This window comes from Zootoca vivipara, chromosome 1 (assembly GCF_965207765.1).
Source record: "Zootoca vivipara chromosome 1, rZooViv2.hap1.1, whole genome shotgun sequence".
NCBI classification, from domain to species: Eukaryota; Metazoa; Chordata; class Lepidosauria; order Squamata; family Lacertidae; genus Zootoca; species Zootoca vivipara.
The window spans coordinates 6,231,388-6,251,381 of NC_142582.1; the positions used below are offsets into that span (position 1 = coordinate 6,231,388).

Here is a 19,994-nt window from a genome sequence, read left to right on the forward strand (position 1 = left end):
TGGGGACACCTTTGAACTGGCACCAAGACTGGACTGCTGTATCATGGTTGGCAGTACCAACAGCATACAGGGGTCCCATGGCCTTAATTCGTGGCATGGCCAAATGCACAGAAGACAGTATAGTGCCTGGTCTCAATGGGAAACAATTGGCAGAATATTTCTGTTGCGTTCCAAGTCTTGGCCAGTCTCACACGTCACATGCTTTCCTCCAACAAGTCTTAAATCTAAAGCACCTTTTATCAGATTCATCCTTTCACAGTACCTCTGTGTCTGTTGGTCCTGGATTGGCTTCTGGGTAAAACTGCGCTGTGAATATCGGCTTGGTCTCATGCATAATTCCCTACAAGGGTTTTTCAAAAGAAGGTAAAAAGGGTTACCTTAATTTCCCTTCTGCAAACAGGAGAGTTATCAAAATGCTACTGTTGGCAAACCCGGCAAGCAATCAGGTTTAAAGGCCCAGGATGACTTAGCAACAACAGCTGAAATTCATTACACTCCAGGTCTTCAAACGATGTTTTATCCACTAAACTGCTGAGCAGCTCACAATAGCATCTCTGTAATTCACTGGCTAGTGCACATGCTTTGACAAAGGGCTTGTTGAATTCCAAGCACCTTTTTTAAAAAAAAGAAAGAAAAAAGCAGCATGCTATCTCTCTCCAACTGCCTCCCTAATATTTCCACATAGGATGTTTCATCGCCATCTCAAATTCATTGTGTCCAAAACTAAACAACCTCCCAAGCCTTCCTCCCCTCAAGTACTCTCTTTAGTGACTGATGCCTTCTTCCTGGTTGAACAGACATTAAACTTTGCCTTTATCTTTGACTCCTATTGCTCCTTTGTTCCCCACATTCAGTTCAATGCTCAGCAGTGCCATATCTCCCGTTATAACACTGCAGACACATGGCATTTCCCTTCTTTCCATTGGCTAGAAAAAAAAAAAAAAAATCAAGTCCCAGCCATCTCTTGCCTTAACTAGACTTTCTTGTCTTCTGCTGTCTCACCTTGGTCCCCTCTCATGACAATCCAGCACTTCTAGCCTGTCAAAATCACTCTGTGATTGCTCCAATTATGTAACCCCCGCCCAAATCTCTACACTGGCATCCTATCCACTCCCATTCACTGAATTGGCCCCTTCGTTGTACTATGTACAATGACAATAAAGTTTCTATTCTATTCTATTCTATTCTTGTCCTACCCTTGACCTTTGCTCCTCCAACACCTGCCACCCTCACCTGCCCGAGGGTCCTCAGACAATTCCATCTTTGCTTCATATGTGCTTTGCAACTGCCTCCCAGAACTCCTGTGTGATGCCACCTCTCTGATTTGGTCCAAAAACCCTCCTCGAAAGCCTCTTCTCTGTGAAGCATTTGGCACACCTGCCTAACCCCATGCCTTGCCTTGCCCATTCTGGAAGGGGTCGCACTATCTCTAAAAAGAATGGGTGTGTAGTGGTGGGGGGCTCCTAGATCCACTACTGTTGTTGTGGTGGTCTCCACAGTCCAGGATGCTTGCTGCCATTCTTAGAACAGCAAGAGTCTGGCCATTGCGCAGGGTTGCCATGGAGAACGGTACAGAAACCTCAGTTGGTGCAAAAATATAGTGGCACAAACATGCATGGAACCCATCACCTCTATGTTTAAAGGACTTCACTGGTAGCCTGTTTGCTACCAAGCCAGACTCAATGCCTGTACTTAAAGATATGCTGGAGGTGATGTAATGGTGGTTCCACAACATCCAGAATGTTTGGTTTGCAGCTACACAAAAAAGGGTAGTCTCAGTACAGTTGCCTCCATTAAGGAATTTTCTGTCAAATAAGGGCAATGCCAACCTTTTCTCTTTTTTTGTTCACGTTTAAAATGTTCACTTCTGGATTTTATCAAGCCAGTGATGCTCCTCTGTCTATTTATGTCTGCAAGTGTCTGATCCTGATCAAACCAAGGATGCGCTCAACATGAGATTGTTTGTACTGCTGACATCATCAAAGGGAGGGAATAAACTCATGCAGCTATGAAAGCTTCTCTTGGGTCTATCAGAAGACATCTCCACAAGAAACCGCCCCGTCACATTTGCTGCACACCACATGCACTGCAAGGCAGATAATACTGGAACAGTGTGTAGATGACCAAGGGATAATGACGTGAAAGTTACAGTGTTGAATCTGCCTTGAGAGATGATTGGGGAACATCATGAAGTATTGTCCTTTGGTGAGCAGGGAGGGTGCAATACTACCCGATCTGGGCCCTGCCAATGTAGAATGCTATGCCTACCTCTCCTACTACTAAAAATTAATCTCAATCTTTGCAAATACAACTTTTTTCTTTACTTCTATTCTCTTCCGTACAAAGGACCCCCGAGTTTTAATTAATGCTGGAAGCAAACCTGAATAACTGCTAGCTTTTATATTTTCAAGAGCAGAAGAGTCCTTTCTTCTTTGTTTCATTGTGCCTTGGCTTCAATTTCTCTTTCCATGAGGAACAGTCATACCTAATTAGGGTCTGCAGACTTCTCCATTCAGTCTACCAGTCTGGGTTTCCATCACCTCCAGTCATATTTCCTGTTTTTCTGAACTCAAAACCTTGGACGCTACTGTGTGATTTCTGGCTCACTCTATTAAAGAAATCTTCCTGCTATCCCTGAATGGAATAAATCCAGTATATTATCCAGTAATAAATCAAAAAGAAACTATTCACCGAGGAGCGAAAACACACACCAGGAGATTGACATTCTAGGCAAATCATGGGGCAAGCATGTTCTTGGGTGCACCTGAGCAGAGTACAGCTCATCTTCCCTGTCTCATGAAATTCTCCACAGATACCCAGAGAGAGAGAGGGAGCTTTACCTCATTTGTTTGATCATTCGCATTCACAAATAGAGGCTTCCAGCCAGGAGGGAGGGAGTTGCTGTCAATCGCGTAGCCATGATTCTGAGCAGTAATGAAAGCCTGTCCATTTATCATGTTCACAACTGGTTGGTTCTGTCCTCTAAAGGGACACACGCAAAGAGAGAGAAGTGGAGAAGGGGTGGTTTGGGGAGGGGAGGGTGCGCGTGTGAAGGGCAGGAGAAAAAGGCCACAATTAAAAACATGCAGGGGCAAGCAGAAAGGAACACACCCATTACCCTTATCCATTAGGAGGATAACAACTCTGCTTTCTGCCATATTTATTTAATTACATTTATTTGCATTTATTATTAGCCCATGAATGCCTAATCCTCTATTGGGGGAAATAATAATAATAATAATAACAATAATAATAATATTTAACAACACCAAACAGAAATGCACAAAAGGAGCTACAATAATCCCACAGAGGTTTTGAAAAAGGGCTCAGACACAATCAGTGGAGATATTCAACTATTAATCTGTATCAGCTTTAAACTGGCATCACTGCTGCTTATGGGGACAGGGTGGGGGGCAGGGCAGCCATGAGGGGCACTGGCAAAAGCCCAGCAAGGCACTTGTGCAATGGTGACTTCAGCCCCACCCTTAAAGCAGCACCACTGGTGTTGGGGAGGGGGCAGCTTTGCAGCACAACCCCAGACATTCCTACCTTTAGATATAGATCTATAGATAGTAATGTTACAAAGCCAGGATGCCATATTTGGGCAGTTTCCAAAACAAAATGATTGGTGTGGGGTGAAGGCAGGATAAATATGTATCTTGAATATGCTCTTGTCGCAGGTGCAGATTTGTCACCGTACCTGTTGGCCATGGGCATTTTGTAGGATGAAGCCCCAGCTGCCAGGCCAGTGATTAGATTCCCCAAACTGATTCCAAACAAAGGTTCCTGACGATCACTCTGTAGAACCTGGATAGGAAAGACTTATATCAACATAAGAAGAGCCTGCTGGATCAGGCCAGTGGCCCATCGAGTCCAGCATCCTGTTCTCCCAGTGGCCAACCAGATTCCTGTGGGAACTCTGCAAGCAGGATCTGAGCACAAGACCCCTCTCCCGTCCTGCGGCTTCCAGCAACTGATATTCAGAAGCATTGCTGCCTCCAGTCATCATGGCTAGTAGCCACTGGTAGCCATTATTCAGCCTCATTGGGTACCCATGAGTTCTAGTGTCTATCCACTTTCTCAATGCCAAGCATAATTTCATGAACTTATATCATGTCACCATAGACAATCTACTTTTCCATCTCACATTTTCTCACATTAAAGGCAAGGGAGTTTCTGGAAGGAGCACAGCAAGTCAAGGTAAAACAGCCCCGCTTTTTTTTCCTACCAAGGTGAAATGTTGGAGAGCTGAGGTTTAAGGAATGCACACATCCCAAGGTTGTGAGTTGCCACTGTGCAACATGGGAAATTTAGGACAACGGTGCTTTGAGCAAAATATCAATTCTAGTGCATGTTTCCTACCTTCCTGACATTCTCGATTAGTTCTTGGGCTTGGGTTGGATCACCAGGACCGCCAGAAAGCAAAAGCCCATCATAGTCCAGCCTGGTGAAATCATGATTCCAAGGAACCAGGTGCACCTCGGCACCTCTCTGGGAAGGAAACAAAAGGGAAAGTATGAAAAGGTTTACTACAGAACAACATGTAACTCCGAGATGCTGAACAGTACAGCCTAACATGATACAGTAGAGTCTGAATATGAAAAAGCCAACTTTAAAAGGATTTGACCTATCAATCACAATGGAGCTTGTGGTCCTCCATCTCTCAATCTGGCATTTGCTCTCCCTCACTCCCATTCTGACATTTTCTTTATATTTTCTTTATATGGCATACTTAGACCTGAAACATACTGTTTCAGCAGACACTATTCTGTAGTTTTTTGTTTTTTGTTTTTGGGGTATCTGAATCACTGAATCCCTATGAGGCTTCATATCTTGCTTTGCCTTGGACAAGCCTAGAATCCCTCTGAAGCACACTGCAGATCCACTGCACACTCCTAATTCATGTCCACTGGTTTTCTCAGTTTGGCCTACATGGACAGAATGAATGAGCGCTCTTCGCACATATTCAGAGGTTTCCCCATCTTTGTGCATCCTCTTCCCCAGTTTGAAAAACAAATCTATCAGACCCAATGAGAAACTAGAACGGACATGACAGTCCATCTTTAGATTTGCCAAAGGTGTGTACAGAGTACAGAAATCGAAACTGCCAGAGTATCTCTGAAAACTCAAGCAATTAAACAATTGTCCAGTTTGTTGGTCACGAGTAAATCAAAAGGATAAAACCAGTTCCACAGAAGAGAAAGCTATTTTTAAAATGTATGATTTACCTTCACAAGCAAACGAATAGCATTGTGCTTTAATCCGCAATCCACAGCCACAATTTTTATTGGATTACCTTTTCCATATACTTTGACTTCCTGTTGATATGTTTAGAAAAAAAAAGACATTGTCATTGGCAACTTATTTATTATATGCATATCCTTACCTTTCTTCCATTATGGAACGTAAGCAGTTGATAGTGTCTCACGTGGTCTCTCATAGAGGCACTAACCAGAACTAGGCTAAAACTAGTTACAGGGAGGTAGCCGTGTTGGTCCGACGTAGTTGAAACAAAAAATAAAAAGATTCCTTCCAGTAGCACCTTAGAGACCAACTAAGTTTGTCATAGGTACGAGCTTTCGTGTGCATGCACACTTCTTCAGATATCCGTATCTGAAGAAGTGTGCATGCTCACGAAAGCTCATACCTATGACAAACTTAGTTGGTCTCTAAGATGCTACTGGAAGGAATTTTTTTATCTTTTGTTTAGGCTAAAACTAGACTCACTGTAAGTTTGCTGCGTCATGTTTCTACTGGCTATGTCATGGGGCTTAGTTTACCTCCTGAAGAGGAAGGTTCCCCCTTTCTCTCCCTCTGACCAGCATTGGATGCAGACATGCATCTGCCTGCTCCAGCTTTAGGCACATGCCTGAAGCTGGTTATAGTTTGCCTGCATAGTTTTTACTGCTGCCATTGCTATGAACCAATGCAAGATTAGAAGTAAGTAAATTGTATTTTTAAACTTACTTTCCAAGTTGTTGACTGATTCTTTGTTAACCAGGGGAAGAAAGAGAGAGCCAACTTACTTCATAGCTGGACTTGACTAAAACAAGTTTTTTATAGCCTAATTCCTATGTTTTAATTTTGCTGCCAAGGATGGGATTTTGAAACTCTGTTCAACCCTTGAATGTGGGCACCTGGAGATGAACTGCAATTAATATATCCTCTCCTACCCATTAAAACCCATCCCACACTATTCATCACAAACTAAGGCAGTGAACTTCAAGTGAATTATGTGTTGTGTATAGAAGAACTTTTGGGGCTCTTCTGAATCTACTGCCCATTAATTTCATTGAGTGACCCCAGTATTACAAGAAAATTCTCTATACCATTTTCTCCACAGCCATACCATTCATGATTTTATATACTTCTATCATGATTTATGTTGTTTTCTCTTTCAGCAAACTTTGTGGAAAATTAGCTTCATAAGCTTGCTGTTCACCATTTATTGCCCCACATTGGTACAGACCATTTGACCAACCTGTGGATTCTTAGATGCCTATTTTTTTAAAATACCTTTTGCACCCTTGCACCTACTCCTGGGTAACCAAGAATGTTTTCCAGCAATGAGCAACTCAGCATTCTTCTTCCTCATCAAACCCACTGAACCTGAGACAGCTGCTATTTTAAAATGCACACTTTCCAGAGTCCATGTCTGATCCACTGCTGAGCAAACTATTTTTATTCTTTTAATAACCCCCTTTTAATCAGGCTCTTTTGGCATGCTGATATTTCACAGCTGGAAGGCTTCATGATAAGATGATAATCTCCTAACTGAATCATTTCACAGGTGAGCTCCCACTATTCAGGAGAAAAACAGAAGCTTTACTCAGGAAAGTCTTATTTGAAGGGTACACGGATGCTATTAAAACACAAGTCCTTCATGCAAATCTAAATATACAGCCTGAGCCTCAAAACTGTTGCATCACACAGCACTCAAAGGTGCTGAGTGGACACATTCTAGCTTCCTCATTCTACATAGCTGCCTACCAGACTGCAGGCATACGGGAATCCTATCACTGCATAGCCAAGCTGCCCTGCCTGAGCTTAGCAGCACTGCTGCTCCTGGAAGAAAGAGTTCTAGTAATTCATTCCCCAGCCAATAACTATAGGCACATAAAGCTCTAGTCCATGGTGTCCGGCTCTCCACATGTTGTGGATTGTATGTTGATTCAGCAATCCTTGACAGTGCACACTATTTAATGTAAACATCAAACCTCTACCCTTTGTTGTGTACATGTACGTGAACTGGACAGACGTGAAGAAAGGCCAGCATAATGAGATGTGGTTGCAGGATATGGTCTGAAGGCACATGAGGACACCAATTTGCTGAAGCTAAGCAGGCCTTGGTCTGGTCAGTGTCTGGATGGTTGACCACCGGAGAAATAGGTTTATGCCACCTTGGGTTCCATGATGGAATAAAGGCAGGACCGAAACATAAGGAAATAATGTAGCTCCTAATTAATATTGTATGGAAAAAATATATTATATCTTCAGAAATACACAATTTTGGTTATCTTTTTGTGGGAACCCGAATGTAACTCTCGTAAGTCGACAGCTAACTTCTTGCAGACAAAGCTGAGAAGCTTCCAACTGAATCAATATATTCTGCAAGATGTAGCCTATTGTAGTTTCATAGGAATAAAAAAAATCCTTTCTAACCTACCATTCATAAGAAAACTCTTAAAATGCTGCCACATATTGATTTACATGGAAACAGTTGCTTACTAGGACATAGATTATCATGTCCCATAATTACCACCACTGAAGAGCTTAGTTAATTGTCAGCTTTATTTGTGATGTTACTTTATAAGCCTATAAAATAAAGTTATAAAGATAATGAGATCACAGGAGTTCTGTTAATCTTTTTATATCTCATTTATATATGCTATTTTCAGCATCTTTATAGCAAACCCTTCTTGTTAATGGCACAGACAATCAACAGCACCTACTCCTGCTGCTTATCTATATATATATAAATGTAGGCATTGCGCGCACGGAGGTCACAGCCTTTCTCCGTAACCGCTGAACCATAATGTAACAAATTTGGCCACAACATTCCATGCCCATCAGGGAAGGATCTGGCATAATTTTTTTCCAAAAAAACCACACCTTTCACACCTAAAATAATGATTAAACACAAAAAGTGGCGCACAAATTAGACGTCACCACCAGAAGCTCTGAAGACTCCAGCAGCATCCAATAGAAAGGCAGATCGCACCTTGCCACCTCCAAAGCTGCGCTGCCAGATGACATCACAAAATTCCACAGCAACCAACTGAAAGTCCTTTTGCAGCAACAAGGCCCAGCTTTAGCATTGCCAAGCAGAGAAAAACAAACAGAATAGGGCCTTTCACAATGGGGGGGGGGGGCACAGGGATGAGGCACAACAAAGGGAGGGGGGAAACACATAGCCAAGGGGGGGGCAGACCCTGAGTCAGCCAAAGCAGTTGGGGGTGGGTTGGGGGTTGCACAGGCAAAAACAAACAGAATATGGGGCTTTCACAACGGGGGGAGGGAGTCACAGGGATGAGGCACAACAAAGGGAGGGGAGAAACACATAGCCATGGGGGGGGGAGGTAGGACCCTGAGTCAGCCAAAGCAGGGGGGGGCATTTTCAGGAACACGCCTGGGGGGAGTCTTATTTTTGAAACTTGCCGTAGGGGAGTCAGGGTTGGGACAGGGCAGGTGAGGGGACTCTGAAGGGAGACTCTGAAGGTCCATTTAACAGAAAAAGGTCCATTTAACACAAAAACCCACAGCAACGCGTGGCCGGGCCAGCTAGTTTATTCTATAAAATAGCTTTAGATATCAGGCATTCCACTAGGGCTGGACTGAATTGACAGGAACCATTTTTTAGACGTTTCACACACCTTGAAATTAGCATACCCTCCAACATTTTTCCAATGAAAATAGGAAAAAGCAGGACATTCTGGGATGAACTCAGAAACTGGGATGGCTTCTGTAAATCCTGGACTTTCCCTGGAAAGTAGGGACACTTGGGGGGGGTCTGAATCAGCTGTTTTACTTCAGTTACATTTTGAGGGTGAAATGAAATTCTTTTGGCTGAGAGGAACAGAATCGGAATGTCCACCATTTTGTTTTTCCTAGAAAACCCCATTCTTAAGTGCTATTTGAATTTGAGGGAATTCAAAATGGCTTCCCACTACATAGTGGACTGCAGCAGAATCTTTACCCAAAAGATAAAGAAATACTTTACAAAACAGGTGTATCTTTTTTCCCAGAAGCACATTTTGTTCAAGTAGTGCAATATTAAATACTCCTCCAACGAACAGGAAGTGATTGAAGAAGGCTGGCGAATAGGTCCACAAAGAAAAGGTACAGACAGGACTACGATACCCAGCCCAGGGTCAGCAAGTGACCCAGACTATCAGGTTTCATAAAAAAAAGTTTATTCCTTGTTGACTGAGAATTATAAGGCAAAATGAGAAGGCATCGATGTTTTTAGGTTTGGATTTCTTTTCCTTCTCAAAATAGGAGTCTCTTACAAATACAAAGAACAAACAAACACCCAAACATTCTGTATTTGAACCCAGACCTTAACGTTTAAAAAGTGTCTCATGTCATGGCTTTTTTTGGGGGGGGGGACAGAGAATAATAGATTAACTATCCAAGGCCCCATTGAGCTTAATGGGGTTTACTCAGTAAACATATTGAAGAATCAGCAGAATCATTTGGAGAAGAAAAGTTGGGGGCAGGTCCATTTCACAAAATTATTTCTCATCAAAATAAGGGGTCAATTCCACAATGTTTGGATTGAATCAACTTCCCCCCAGGTTCTAGCCCTTCTGTACAGGCCAACTATTCTTATCACATCAAAAACCCAAGTGAATATCAACTCAATTAGTAGGGGACAAGGCCCCTGCTAAAAGGTGACCCTAATAATGTTTGCTCAAGGTAAGTGGAGCTTACTCACTGATAAATTATGCTTAGAATTGTAATATGTAAGAAATCTAATAATACAAAGCAGAGCATATAAAATGGTAAATCTCACATTCTGTGGGATAACCAGCCTCTGTAACCAAAATGCTCAAATCCATGCTATTCGTTGAAAGAAAATTATATGAAAATGATTTATCGTTGGTATCAAACAGCAAGTAAAATTGCAAAAATGTACAAAACTAGTTCAAATCTGTGCTGGAAATGTAAAAGGAAGGAGGGTACTTTTTACCATATGTGGCGGACATGTACACTGGTAAAAGCTTTCTGGGAAATGATATATAATGAATTAAAGAAAATGTTTAAAAATATATTTGTTAATAGGTGAAGAGATACCAAAAGAGGATAAAAGACTTTTTATGTATGCAACGACGGCAGCGAGAATGCTACTAGCCCTGAGATGGACGGAAGGAGAAGAATGGCAGACAAAACTGATGCAGAGATGGCAAAACTGATGGGGAAGATCAGAAACCGGGAAGATCAAGTATTTTTTAAAGACTGGAGTAAATTATTAATTTATTTAAAAGACCACTGTAAACAGTTAAAATCATTGGCAGGGATGCAATTACACTTGTAGTGTGGAATTAACTACTGTATGACAACTATGGATATATAACAGATGAATAATGGTAAAAATGCAGAAAACATTATTTTAAATATGGAACCCATGGACGGAGGGAAGGAGGTCCAAAGGTTCAAAAGAACTTCTTATTGTAATGCTTGAAATGGTTAAAGTTAAAATGTATAAAATTATGTAAAACCAATAAAAAGTATTATAAAAAAACAAAAAACAAAATGCTCAAATCCGATTAATGTATGAAAGAGGCACTTGGAGGATGCAATTTTCATTAGGGCGACTGTGGCCAGAGACTCCACAAGTGTTTCCTGATCTTTGTGATAGTCCTATGTTCTTCATCATACCCAATATCCACCAAAAGAGTCAGCTCATCCTACTTCTTACAATTTCAAGGTTCTCTAGACCTTAGTTATTCCGGATAGATGGCACACTTCATTCCAGTGCTGACTTGTTCTAACAATTATGAAATGTTACCTGATAATATGTCAGCTAATCGAACTTTCTTTAGGAAAAATAAATGGAAATAATTCAAAAAGGGTATATGAGGAGGAGGGAGAGTCTCCATTGCACTGCCCTTCCTTCAATCCTAAACACAGGAGTGAATTCTAGCTCTCCCAAAGACAAGTTAACTGGGAGCAACTCAGTTAGCGATTCCATCCACAAGTTGCCACTGGCATCACAAACCTGTCCCCCTATCCCTACATTAACAGACCTTTGGGGACATGCTAAATATACCTGACCTACTCTTTCCCCAGCCAAGCCTGTTTCTAGCAGATACATATTAGTCAAACTCGTCGTGAAATTTGTAGGAGCTGAGACTAGCACACTAAAAGTGGAATGTTTACCTTTGTTGAAATTTCAGCTATCAAGTTTCTCTTGTTTGGGTCCAAAAATTGCACAGGTTGACCCTCAAATTCAATCTTCCCAAGAACAGTTCCCTGTTGAGAACAAAAATGAAACAAATGATAGCATTTTATATTTTATCATAATTAAATTTATAAACCGTCCTTCATCCCAAGATCACAGGATGGTTTACAACATAAAACATAAAATAAAAACACAAAATATATCACATAACAACAAATTGGGAGCCACCACAGAAAAGGCCTGGATCTCTTGCAGAGGAGGCACATGATTCAGGGCCTCATGTGATGAGCATAGGGCATTTATGTGCATCAGAAGAAGCTTGAACTGCGCACTGCACAACATCCCTGCTTAGAGGAACACACTTTACCCTGGATGTAATCACACAGAGACTTTTAGTATGAAAATTAAAAAGCTAATAAGAAATACACGTTGGATAATAAAGATCCTAGCTCAATCTAACTTGGAGGTACAAAAAGAAAGAGACGAGAAAAACGTCCCTTCTCTGAGGTGGGATTGAGAAGGAGGATGAATACAAAGTTATGTCAGCTACCCTGAGAGTTTCAACCTAATATCAGAAGGAAGGTCAGCACAGGTTAGGTCAGAAAGACTGTCTAGGAAATTTGGCGGTTCCACTCTCTATCTACTTTCTCCTCATGCAAACCTACCAGCCTTAATGCAAGCCGAGAGGCATTCCAACGCCTCCAACAATAAATGAGTGCACACAAGAAAGGAGAGGGGCATCAGTTACTGGGGGAGAAAATTTATTGGGAACTAAAATACCGATAGTTACCCAACAACTTGTTTATAACTTGTTAAAATTAGACAGCCTAAACTGAGTGTTTTTTAAGTAAAAGAAGAAGAGAGAATGAAGACAACTGAGGGTTTCACATCTCTAAACTCCAATAGCAAAATCTGCCCTTTTTGAGTTATAATGCACCAACCTAATCTGACTAAAGAGTAGCAATAAGGTGCTGTTAAAAAAAGAAAATCCAACTAAAAATGAACCAATTTTTTACATGATCCAGCTCTCAATACTAATCTTGTAATCTTGACCCATCTGAACTCTCTGCCCCAAGAATTTTCCACACTTTTGCCTGATTCACACCAAGTTGTTTGTTTGAGGTTTTGTCATTTTGCCATTTTATGGATGTCCATTATGTGGACACTGTACATTTCTGATAATGTCTATCAGCATATTGGCGTATGACTCTTAATGGAACACCAGTTCTGTTAAGGGTGGCACTGGGCTTTAGGAGGAGAGTGAACGGTTTTGTCCAGGGCAACGGGGGCAGTGAGGGGATGTGTGTGGCTCCAAACCACCTGGTAGCATCGGGACCTCTCGCTGTGGCGGAAGGAGCCATGTCTCTTGTGTGCGGCTTGCCCCTCATATTTCTCCCCTCACATGACCTGCTGCCCCTGCAAATATTCCTTCTGCTCACTCCCAGCATTCTCCTCCTTCTCCCCCGACAACTCAACCCACGTTGCTAGGGAGCGAGGTATCTCCAAGGGTCCTGCCGGGCACACTTCAAGCTCCAGCCGAGCCAGCCCGCGGGGAGGGCTGGAAGAGCGAGGGGACCCAGCACACCGCCACCACTGAAGAGACCAAAGGGGTGGATGGGGCAGCTCAGTCCTGCTGCTGTGGAGCTTCTACCAAACTCGGTTCCACTGCTGTGGAGCTTCTACCAAACTCGGTCCTGCAGCTGTGGAGCTACACACACACACTGCTGCTGCCGCCACCACCACCGCTACCACTCCTACTGCCATGCTCATTGCAAGAAAGAGGAGAAGTGGAAAGAAGAGCTAACTTGTCGGTGGCTAGGGGGCACAATCTGGATGGTTCTGCCAGGGGCGCAAGATCACCTAGCTACGGCTCTGCAGATCTTTCTTCAGCACTCAGGCAGCAGCAATGTCCCTCCAGCCTCCCAGGAGCCTTTTAGTGGTTTGGCAAGACCCTCAGCAATCCTACTCATTGTAAATGGTCACTTCAGCTCCTTGGAAATTTCCTATTTTCTTGCAATTCTGCAGATATTATTCACATTTTTAGCTAGCTGTTTTAATAAGAAAGCACTGTTGAAACACTGGGTTTCAACAGAAGAGATTTAAGCATGCACTCAGCTTTCCCTTTGAAATAAAGGAAAGAAGGAAGGAAGGAATGAGAGAAATATGGGAATTCAAGTGTATATTGTGGCCTGCTTGGCCACAAAGAAATAAAGCAAATTATGGAAAATCAAGGTCCATTTAGTACTTAATAAAGCTTTGTGTGCTCCAAAATCAGCTAGCAAACCTGAACTGCTGCCCTTTCTTTTTCTTAATATCTAACAAGAGGAAGAGTTCTGTGGAATTCAGAGGCTTGCACACTACTTTGTGATTTATAGTTGGTTCTGATACAGGATTTATTGTAGTAGCCCAGTATGTTGTTGTTGTTGTTTTATAATGGACCAGCACAGCTATTTGTGTTTTTCATCTACCTTGTTTCGAATTATTTTAGAAAGCATCCTGGTATCAATACCATAAAGTGCCGGGACCTGAAAAAAACACAGATACAGGCAGATTAGAATTTAGAAACCTAAATCAGTTACATTCCCAACAGAATATCGAAACTAGCTGCCTTTGTGGAAGACCGTCCTGGAAATCCTAGGGTGTATTCAATGCAACGCTAAAGGGGAATGTTCCATCAGCACAATTTCTTCTTGTGCAACAGATTATTTTCCTCCTCTCCTCTCCCATGCTCCCTCTAGACCTGTTCTTCCAACCTTCCCAATTTAGGAATGGTTCAGGGCATATGCAGGGGGGCATGGAGGAGAAGGGTAAATCCCTTTGCACTAGTGCTAATCCTTGCATTAGTGTAAAGAATAAGAAGAGTTTGGATTTGATATCCCGCTTTAGCACTACCCTAAGGAGTATCAAAGCGGCTAACAATCTCCTTTCCCTTCCTTTCCCACAACAAACACTCTGTGAGGTGAGTGAGGCTGAGAGACTTCAGATAAGTGTGACTAGCCCAAGGTCACCCAGCAGCTGCATGTGGAGGAGCAGGGAATCGAATCTGGTTTACCAGATTACGAGCCCACTGCTCTTAACCACTACACCACACTGTGGTGCCCCTGTTAAATGCCCCTGTTAAAACCAGCAGTGATCTCAAACAGAAGCAACATTTTAGCAGAGTCTACGAATCATGCTCTCTTAAGTCCAATTCTTACGTTATTTCTGTAACAGTCACCATGTGATGGTCCCCCTGTCACGGGGATTAGAACCGCCGACCTTCTGATTGGCAAGCCCTAGGCTCTGTCGTTTAACCCACAGCGCCACCCACGTAACAGTGTAACAGGTAGGCATCTCAAAAAAAGCAACAACTGAATAATAGTTTTGAATAACAATGCTGAAGCCATTCAATGTCAAATGGTTTTAAAAACATGTTCCACTGCAGCAAATGATTTGCTCTTGGTTATCCAAAAATATTCCTCACCTTTTCCTCTTTCAGCCATTCCGCAAGGGTCTTGACAGCTCGCCAGTGACTGTACTCATTGCTATAATCCAACACCAGCAAGCCTGAAACCTGTGAAGAATGACAGGAAATCTGACTGTAAAATATAATTTTAAATTATAACCTGAAGTCTGTTTTACAATGAATCAAAAGAATTTGACACTCAGAAATGTTTTCATTTCTTTGTTTGTATCAGAAGGATACAAAGGATACATTTCTAGATGATCTCATAAATGTCCTTTCAACATGTTTACCTTAGAAGGACTATGAGGGATACCAATATACTTACAGTCATACCTTGGGTTGCAAACGTGATCCATGCAGGAGGCACGTTTGCAACCCGCAGCATTCACAACCTGCAGTGCAGCGTCTGCGCACGCACATGACACGATTCGGCGCTTCTGTGCATGTGCGTGATGTCATTTTGCGCTTCTGCACATGCACAAGCGCCAAAACCCGGAAGTAACTCATTCCGGTATTTCCGGGTTTGCCGCAGAGCGCAACCCGAAAACACACAACCCGCAGCGTTCGTAACCCGAGGTATGACTGTACAGTGGTGCCTCGCTTAACGAATGCCCTGCTTAACGAAATTTCCGCTTAACGAAAGGATTTTTCGAGCGGAGGTTACCTCGCTAGACGAATGCGTTTTACGAATCGCGGTTTCCCATAGGAATGCATTGAAATTCAATTAATGTGTTCCTATGGGCAAAAAAAAAAAATCAATGCATTCCTATGGGATTCGCTAGATGAATTTTTCGCTATAAGAAAAGACCCATGGAACGAATTAATTTCGTCTAGCGAGGCACCACTGTACTAGCAAAACAATCAGGAACCTTGCCCCCCAACTCTCTCTCTCTCTCTCTTCTGACATTGCTGCCACTTACCTTAATGCCATCAGACTCCAAGAACCTGCTGAGTCCCATTTCATCCAAAGCAGCGGTATCTGGGACACCACCATTCCCTATTATAGGGTTAGCCAGTGTGAGGATCTGTCCATGGTAGCTTGGATCCGTTAGGGTTTCTGTATACCTGAGTTGAACACAATAGAAAATCATTTTCATGAGGGAGGAATAAAAAGCGAGTCAAGATTAAACCTTCCTGTCAAAGCAGCAAGCTTGGATACTGGACAGGCTTAAAGTGATGCAGTAGAAAAGTGTGTCGGGTTCTTACCGGTGTATAATTTTTATGGACTACTTATATTGAAAGCTCATCCCATAATTGTTTTTTTAGAAACAATTTCCATTAGCAGCTATGCTTTTAAAAGAACAACATAGGTGAAGTACACGGTCATGAAATTTCTCACCATCTGCAAAGGAGAGAGGGCCCTCCCTGTCCAAAGGGTAACTTAAAAGGGGTGGGGGAGACAGAGAATTAGTAGTATTCGATTCAATTCAACTCAACTCAACTCAACACCTTTATTGGCATATAGAATTAGTAGTATAGGGTGATATTCTTCCAGTGATACTAAAATTCCTCTCCGGTTAGATAAAGTATTTCGCACTGTCAAGAGGTATTCTTGAACTGATGAGTTTCACTTCAGCAGTGGGTATATATCACGCCGCAAGAGGATAAAATATGCCCAATGTGTGGTTTGCAAGTACATTGGGATTCTTCAGAATGATTTACACAAGCTAAATCTAATTTATTTTGTTGTTGTTATTTAAATTTTATATAATTGAATAGTCATACAGTTTTTCAGATATCAGCAAGTTGCAAGAGGCAATTTTATGGAATGGTGACATCCTTATGAAAAGATGGATTGTCACAGACTGGAAAACTCTTTAAATAATCCAGAATGGTTACAGAATGATATCAACGAATGAGTGTGCAGGCCAATTGAGAGAAATTATGTGTCAAATTAAACAATTGGTATGAAATATTCCAAGTTGCAATGTGCTACTCTTTGAATATGTATGCGTTGCCACCGACTAAAATGAATTAGGTCCTTAGTTTTAATGTATGATTTTCGTAAGCCTGGAGAATACATAAATATGCACAATCAGGCTACAATTATTACAGAGTAATCCTATTAAAATTAGCTGGGTTGCTCTGAAATAAGTCAGTTATGAATTACACCCCTGGTCTCTTGCTAAGGGTAAATTCTTTTACAGATAAATATGGCTATTGCTGTAGATAGAGATATAAATCTAAAGATACACAAGTACATCTTCAGCCATATTGTACTGTACAAAAGTCGTTCACTACAGCGGATAGCAGCCCAAAACATGGCATAGCTAATAATTCATGTTACAATCAGCCATATTTTGCACCTCATGCTTCAAGAACCTTTGACATCAATTAACACTTTTTAAACTGCAAAAAAACACCATTTATATACAGTAAGAGAAGTTTGTAAGAAAAATGCAATGCCTTGGAGTGCACGGCAGCACCCAACCATGCAAACCGGATACTGGCACGTCCATCATCAGATTCAGGCACTCAGACTCAGACAAATAACCATGGTGGAGTTATTTCAGTCCAGTGGTCTTGGCTGCAAGCCAACAGGTAAGTTAGTGAAAGAAGTATACAAAACAAGGAACTCTTGTGAAAACCAGGTAGGAGTTTTATCTCTGATAATAAAAGGTGTTTTGCTGATCTGTGATTGAACCATCTTCCACTCCATTCCTTTGCTTCCATCCTGGCTTGGAGCTGCCCAGGTCCTGCATAACTCGTACATATTATGCTTGGTTTTGCTACGGAGAGGACACTTGTTGCCAGTGGTGGCTCAGGACCATCTGTGCAAGGAGCATCTGTTGATCCCACCTTCAGCCTCACCTTTGCCAAAGCTGAGCAAGCGCACAAAGGAAGAAGGTCCTGGTGTGCTCTTATCCCAAGAGAGATACAGTTTTTGTGAAGGTTCATGAGATACGCTGGCTGGTGCATCTTTATGGAAACAGGAGCCATGCCATGCAAAAACAAGCTCAAAGAATGGTCTGCCAAAAAAAAAAAAATACAGTTTCTGCAACTGAGGCAGGTTGTTGAAGGGGAGGTAATCCATCAGCTGCTGCTTGGCTTTAGTGATGTGACAAGATTTATTGCCCATAATCTGTCACAGGGAAGAAAACTTTGATGCCCTCCATCATTCTGATCTATATTAAACAGTTGTTTGTTGGCAGGTATATTAACACAGCTAGTAATTAGTGCTTTCAAAAAGCGTAAGTGCACCTTCAGATGCAAAACCTTGCAAACAGATTTGCCTGTAATTTAGTGTTTCTACCAGAGAAACCGCTTAAGATTCCATCTTGTCTTGTGGTGATACATGCATACAGAGAATGCAGTTTGAACAGCATCTTGCAACTGTGTGAAAGCTGTAGGTCTTGACCTAAAATCTTGAGCTTCGTTAAGTTGGGATCCTATAAATGTTCTGTTGCAGATGAAGGATCTTCAGCATGTCACTATGACAGACAGGCAACTACAGATAGATGACATTCACAAGGTTAGCCAGGGCTGACATTTAGAGGTCCAAACTGTTGACCCAAGTCTGTGTTCCCTCTTGAGGAGTATATCCTTCCTTCCTTCCTTCCTTCCCTCCCTCACTTCTTCATGAACATTTTCACTTTCTCCATTCCAAGACCTTACTTCACCTCTGAGGAATCTCAGGAACCTTCATTCTTATCAAAATCAATAAAATACGCCCAATAAAAGGATTCTGATAATTAACTTATTAGAGCACTTTGCAGTTACAGTAAGAGACATAGTTCCTCCAAGCAAATTTAGAACTCATAAATTGGCGGATGTAAGAAGGGAGGAGATGAAAGAAAGACATAAAGTGGTTATTAGAAGTCCAATACACTTGGCATGATAAGTCCTCACACAAAATTACTCAGTTACTACCTCAGCTTCACTTGGAAAGCTTTATCCAAAATCTCCACCACCTGAAAAATCACAATTACATAGTCAAGAGCAATGTCTTCTTCTTTTTCTCTGTGAAATGGTAACTTTGTCCTTTCATATGAGAGCACTCCCTAGTTTCATTGCATGTTATCCTACCCTTCCTCTAAGTAGCCAGGCATATATGGCAATTCTGTCAATTTTGTGGGATATACAGCCTTATATAACTAATATGCTTAACTCTGATTAATGCATGAAGAGGTTTAGACAATAGAGCAAGCTGCCCTACCAGGCTTAGCTAGGTCACTCCCCCTCACCTTGGGAGGGTTATCAAACTCATTGTTCTCTCTTCCTTGTGAACCTGACCAGTAAGGATGTCTAAGCCACATGCTCCAATATTTGACCACATGGCTTAAGCAACCATCTTTGTGTTTCTATACAAATAATTTTGAAACATTTACGATTCTGGAACCTAAATTAAACTCCCTGTCTTTTCTTGCTGCTGTATGGAAAAGTACCAGTACATGGATCTTACATTTGAAGTGTTTGTAAGTACAGTAAACCGTTTTTAACTTACCAATTGTGTGGTTTCTTTCTATGCTAAGTGAAGAGGGGAACTTGGAAGCAACTTAGAAGGGCAGATTTTAAAGATCTCACTTTAAAATATGGGGGACCAACAGCTCATTTCATTGAATAATGGTGGGTAGTATTTAATTATCATTGCAATATGGAAGTAGATTCCTAGATATAATAAATAGGTTTTTAAAAATCTCCTCCTTACCCAGCCAGGCCGGTATTGAATACAACTTCCCCAGCTGTAGAGCATGGATGACCAAAGGAGTAGCCCGTCATCTTGGTTCCATCTTCCAGCACTAAGTTGGCTGTGTGTGCCTAGAGGGGGGGGGGAATCAATGAAACTCATCATTTATATTTCCTTCTACATACTGCCACTCTAGACCAACAATTTTCAGCCCCGAAATGCCTTCCTTCTACCTTTAACATGCCCGTCGTCTGTATATTGATCGGTATGAAAGGCTGTTCCTGTACTAATCCTGGATAATAGGGATAAAGTGATAGGTAAGATCCTCCTACAGTAGACCAAAGATTATTCAGCTAATAGCAGGGCCGGCACAAAACATTTTGGCACCTGGTGTGGTCACCAAAAAGTGCCCCCTCCCCACCAGCGAAGAAGGAGTGGGTGAAGAACAAGCAGGGAAGGAATATCTACATCAAGATCTGCTGCGCCAGTGAATCCTGCCACCTGAGGCAATTGCCTCA

The 19,994-nt window shown here is 41.9% G+C and overlaps 1 protein-coding gene across 1 annotated transcript in view; it reads right to left on the reverse strand.

Annotated features, from left to right (window-relative positions):
- Positions 1-19,994, reverse strand: part of CPS1 (carbamoyl-phosphate synthase 1) — a 137,496-nt gene that overhangs the window by 103,379 nt on the left and 14,123 nt on the right. The window contains exons 2-11 of the mRNA XM_035138778.3: positions 19,498-19,607; positions 15,770-15,914; positions 14,868-14,957; positions 13,873-13,929; positions 11,383-11,475; positions 5,229-5,318; positions 4,363-4,491; positions 3,701-3,807; positions 2,841-2,982; positions 263-340 (exon numbers count right to left, since the gene is read on the reverse strand). Coding sequence (XP_034994669.2) covers positions 263-340; positions 2,841-2,982; positions 3,701-3,807; positions 4,363-4,491; positions 5,229-5,318; positions 11,383-11,475; positions 13,873-13,929; positions 14,868-14,957; positions 15,770-15,914; positions 19,498-19,607 — 1,041 coding nt within the window. The remainder of the gene's footprint in view (positions 1-262; positions 341-2,840; positions 2,983-3,700; positions 3,808-4,362; positions 4,492-5,228; positions 5,319-11,382; positions 11,476-13,872; positions 13,930-14,867; positions 14,958-15,769; positions 15,915-19,497; positions 19,608-19,994) is intronic.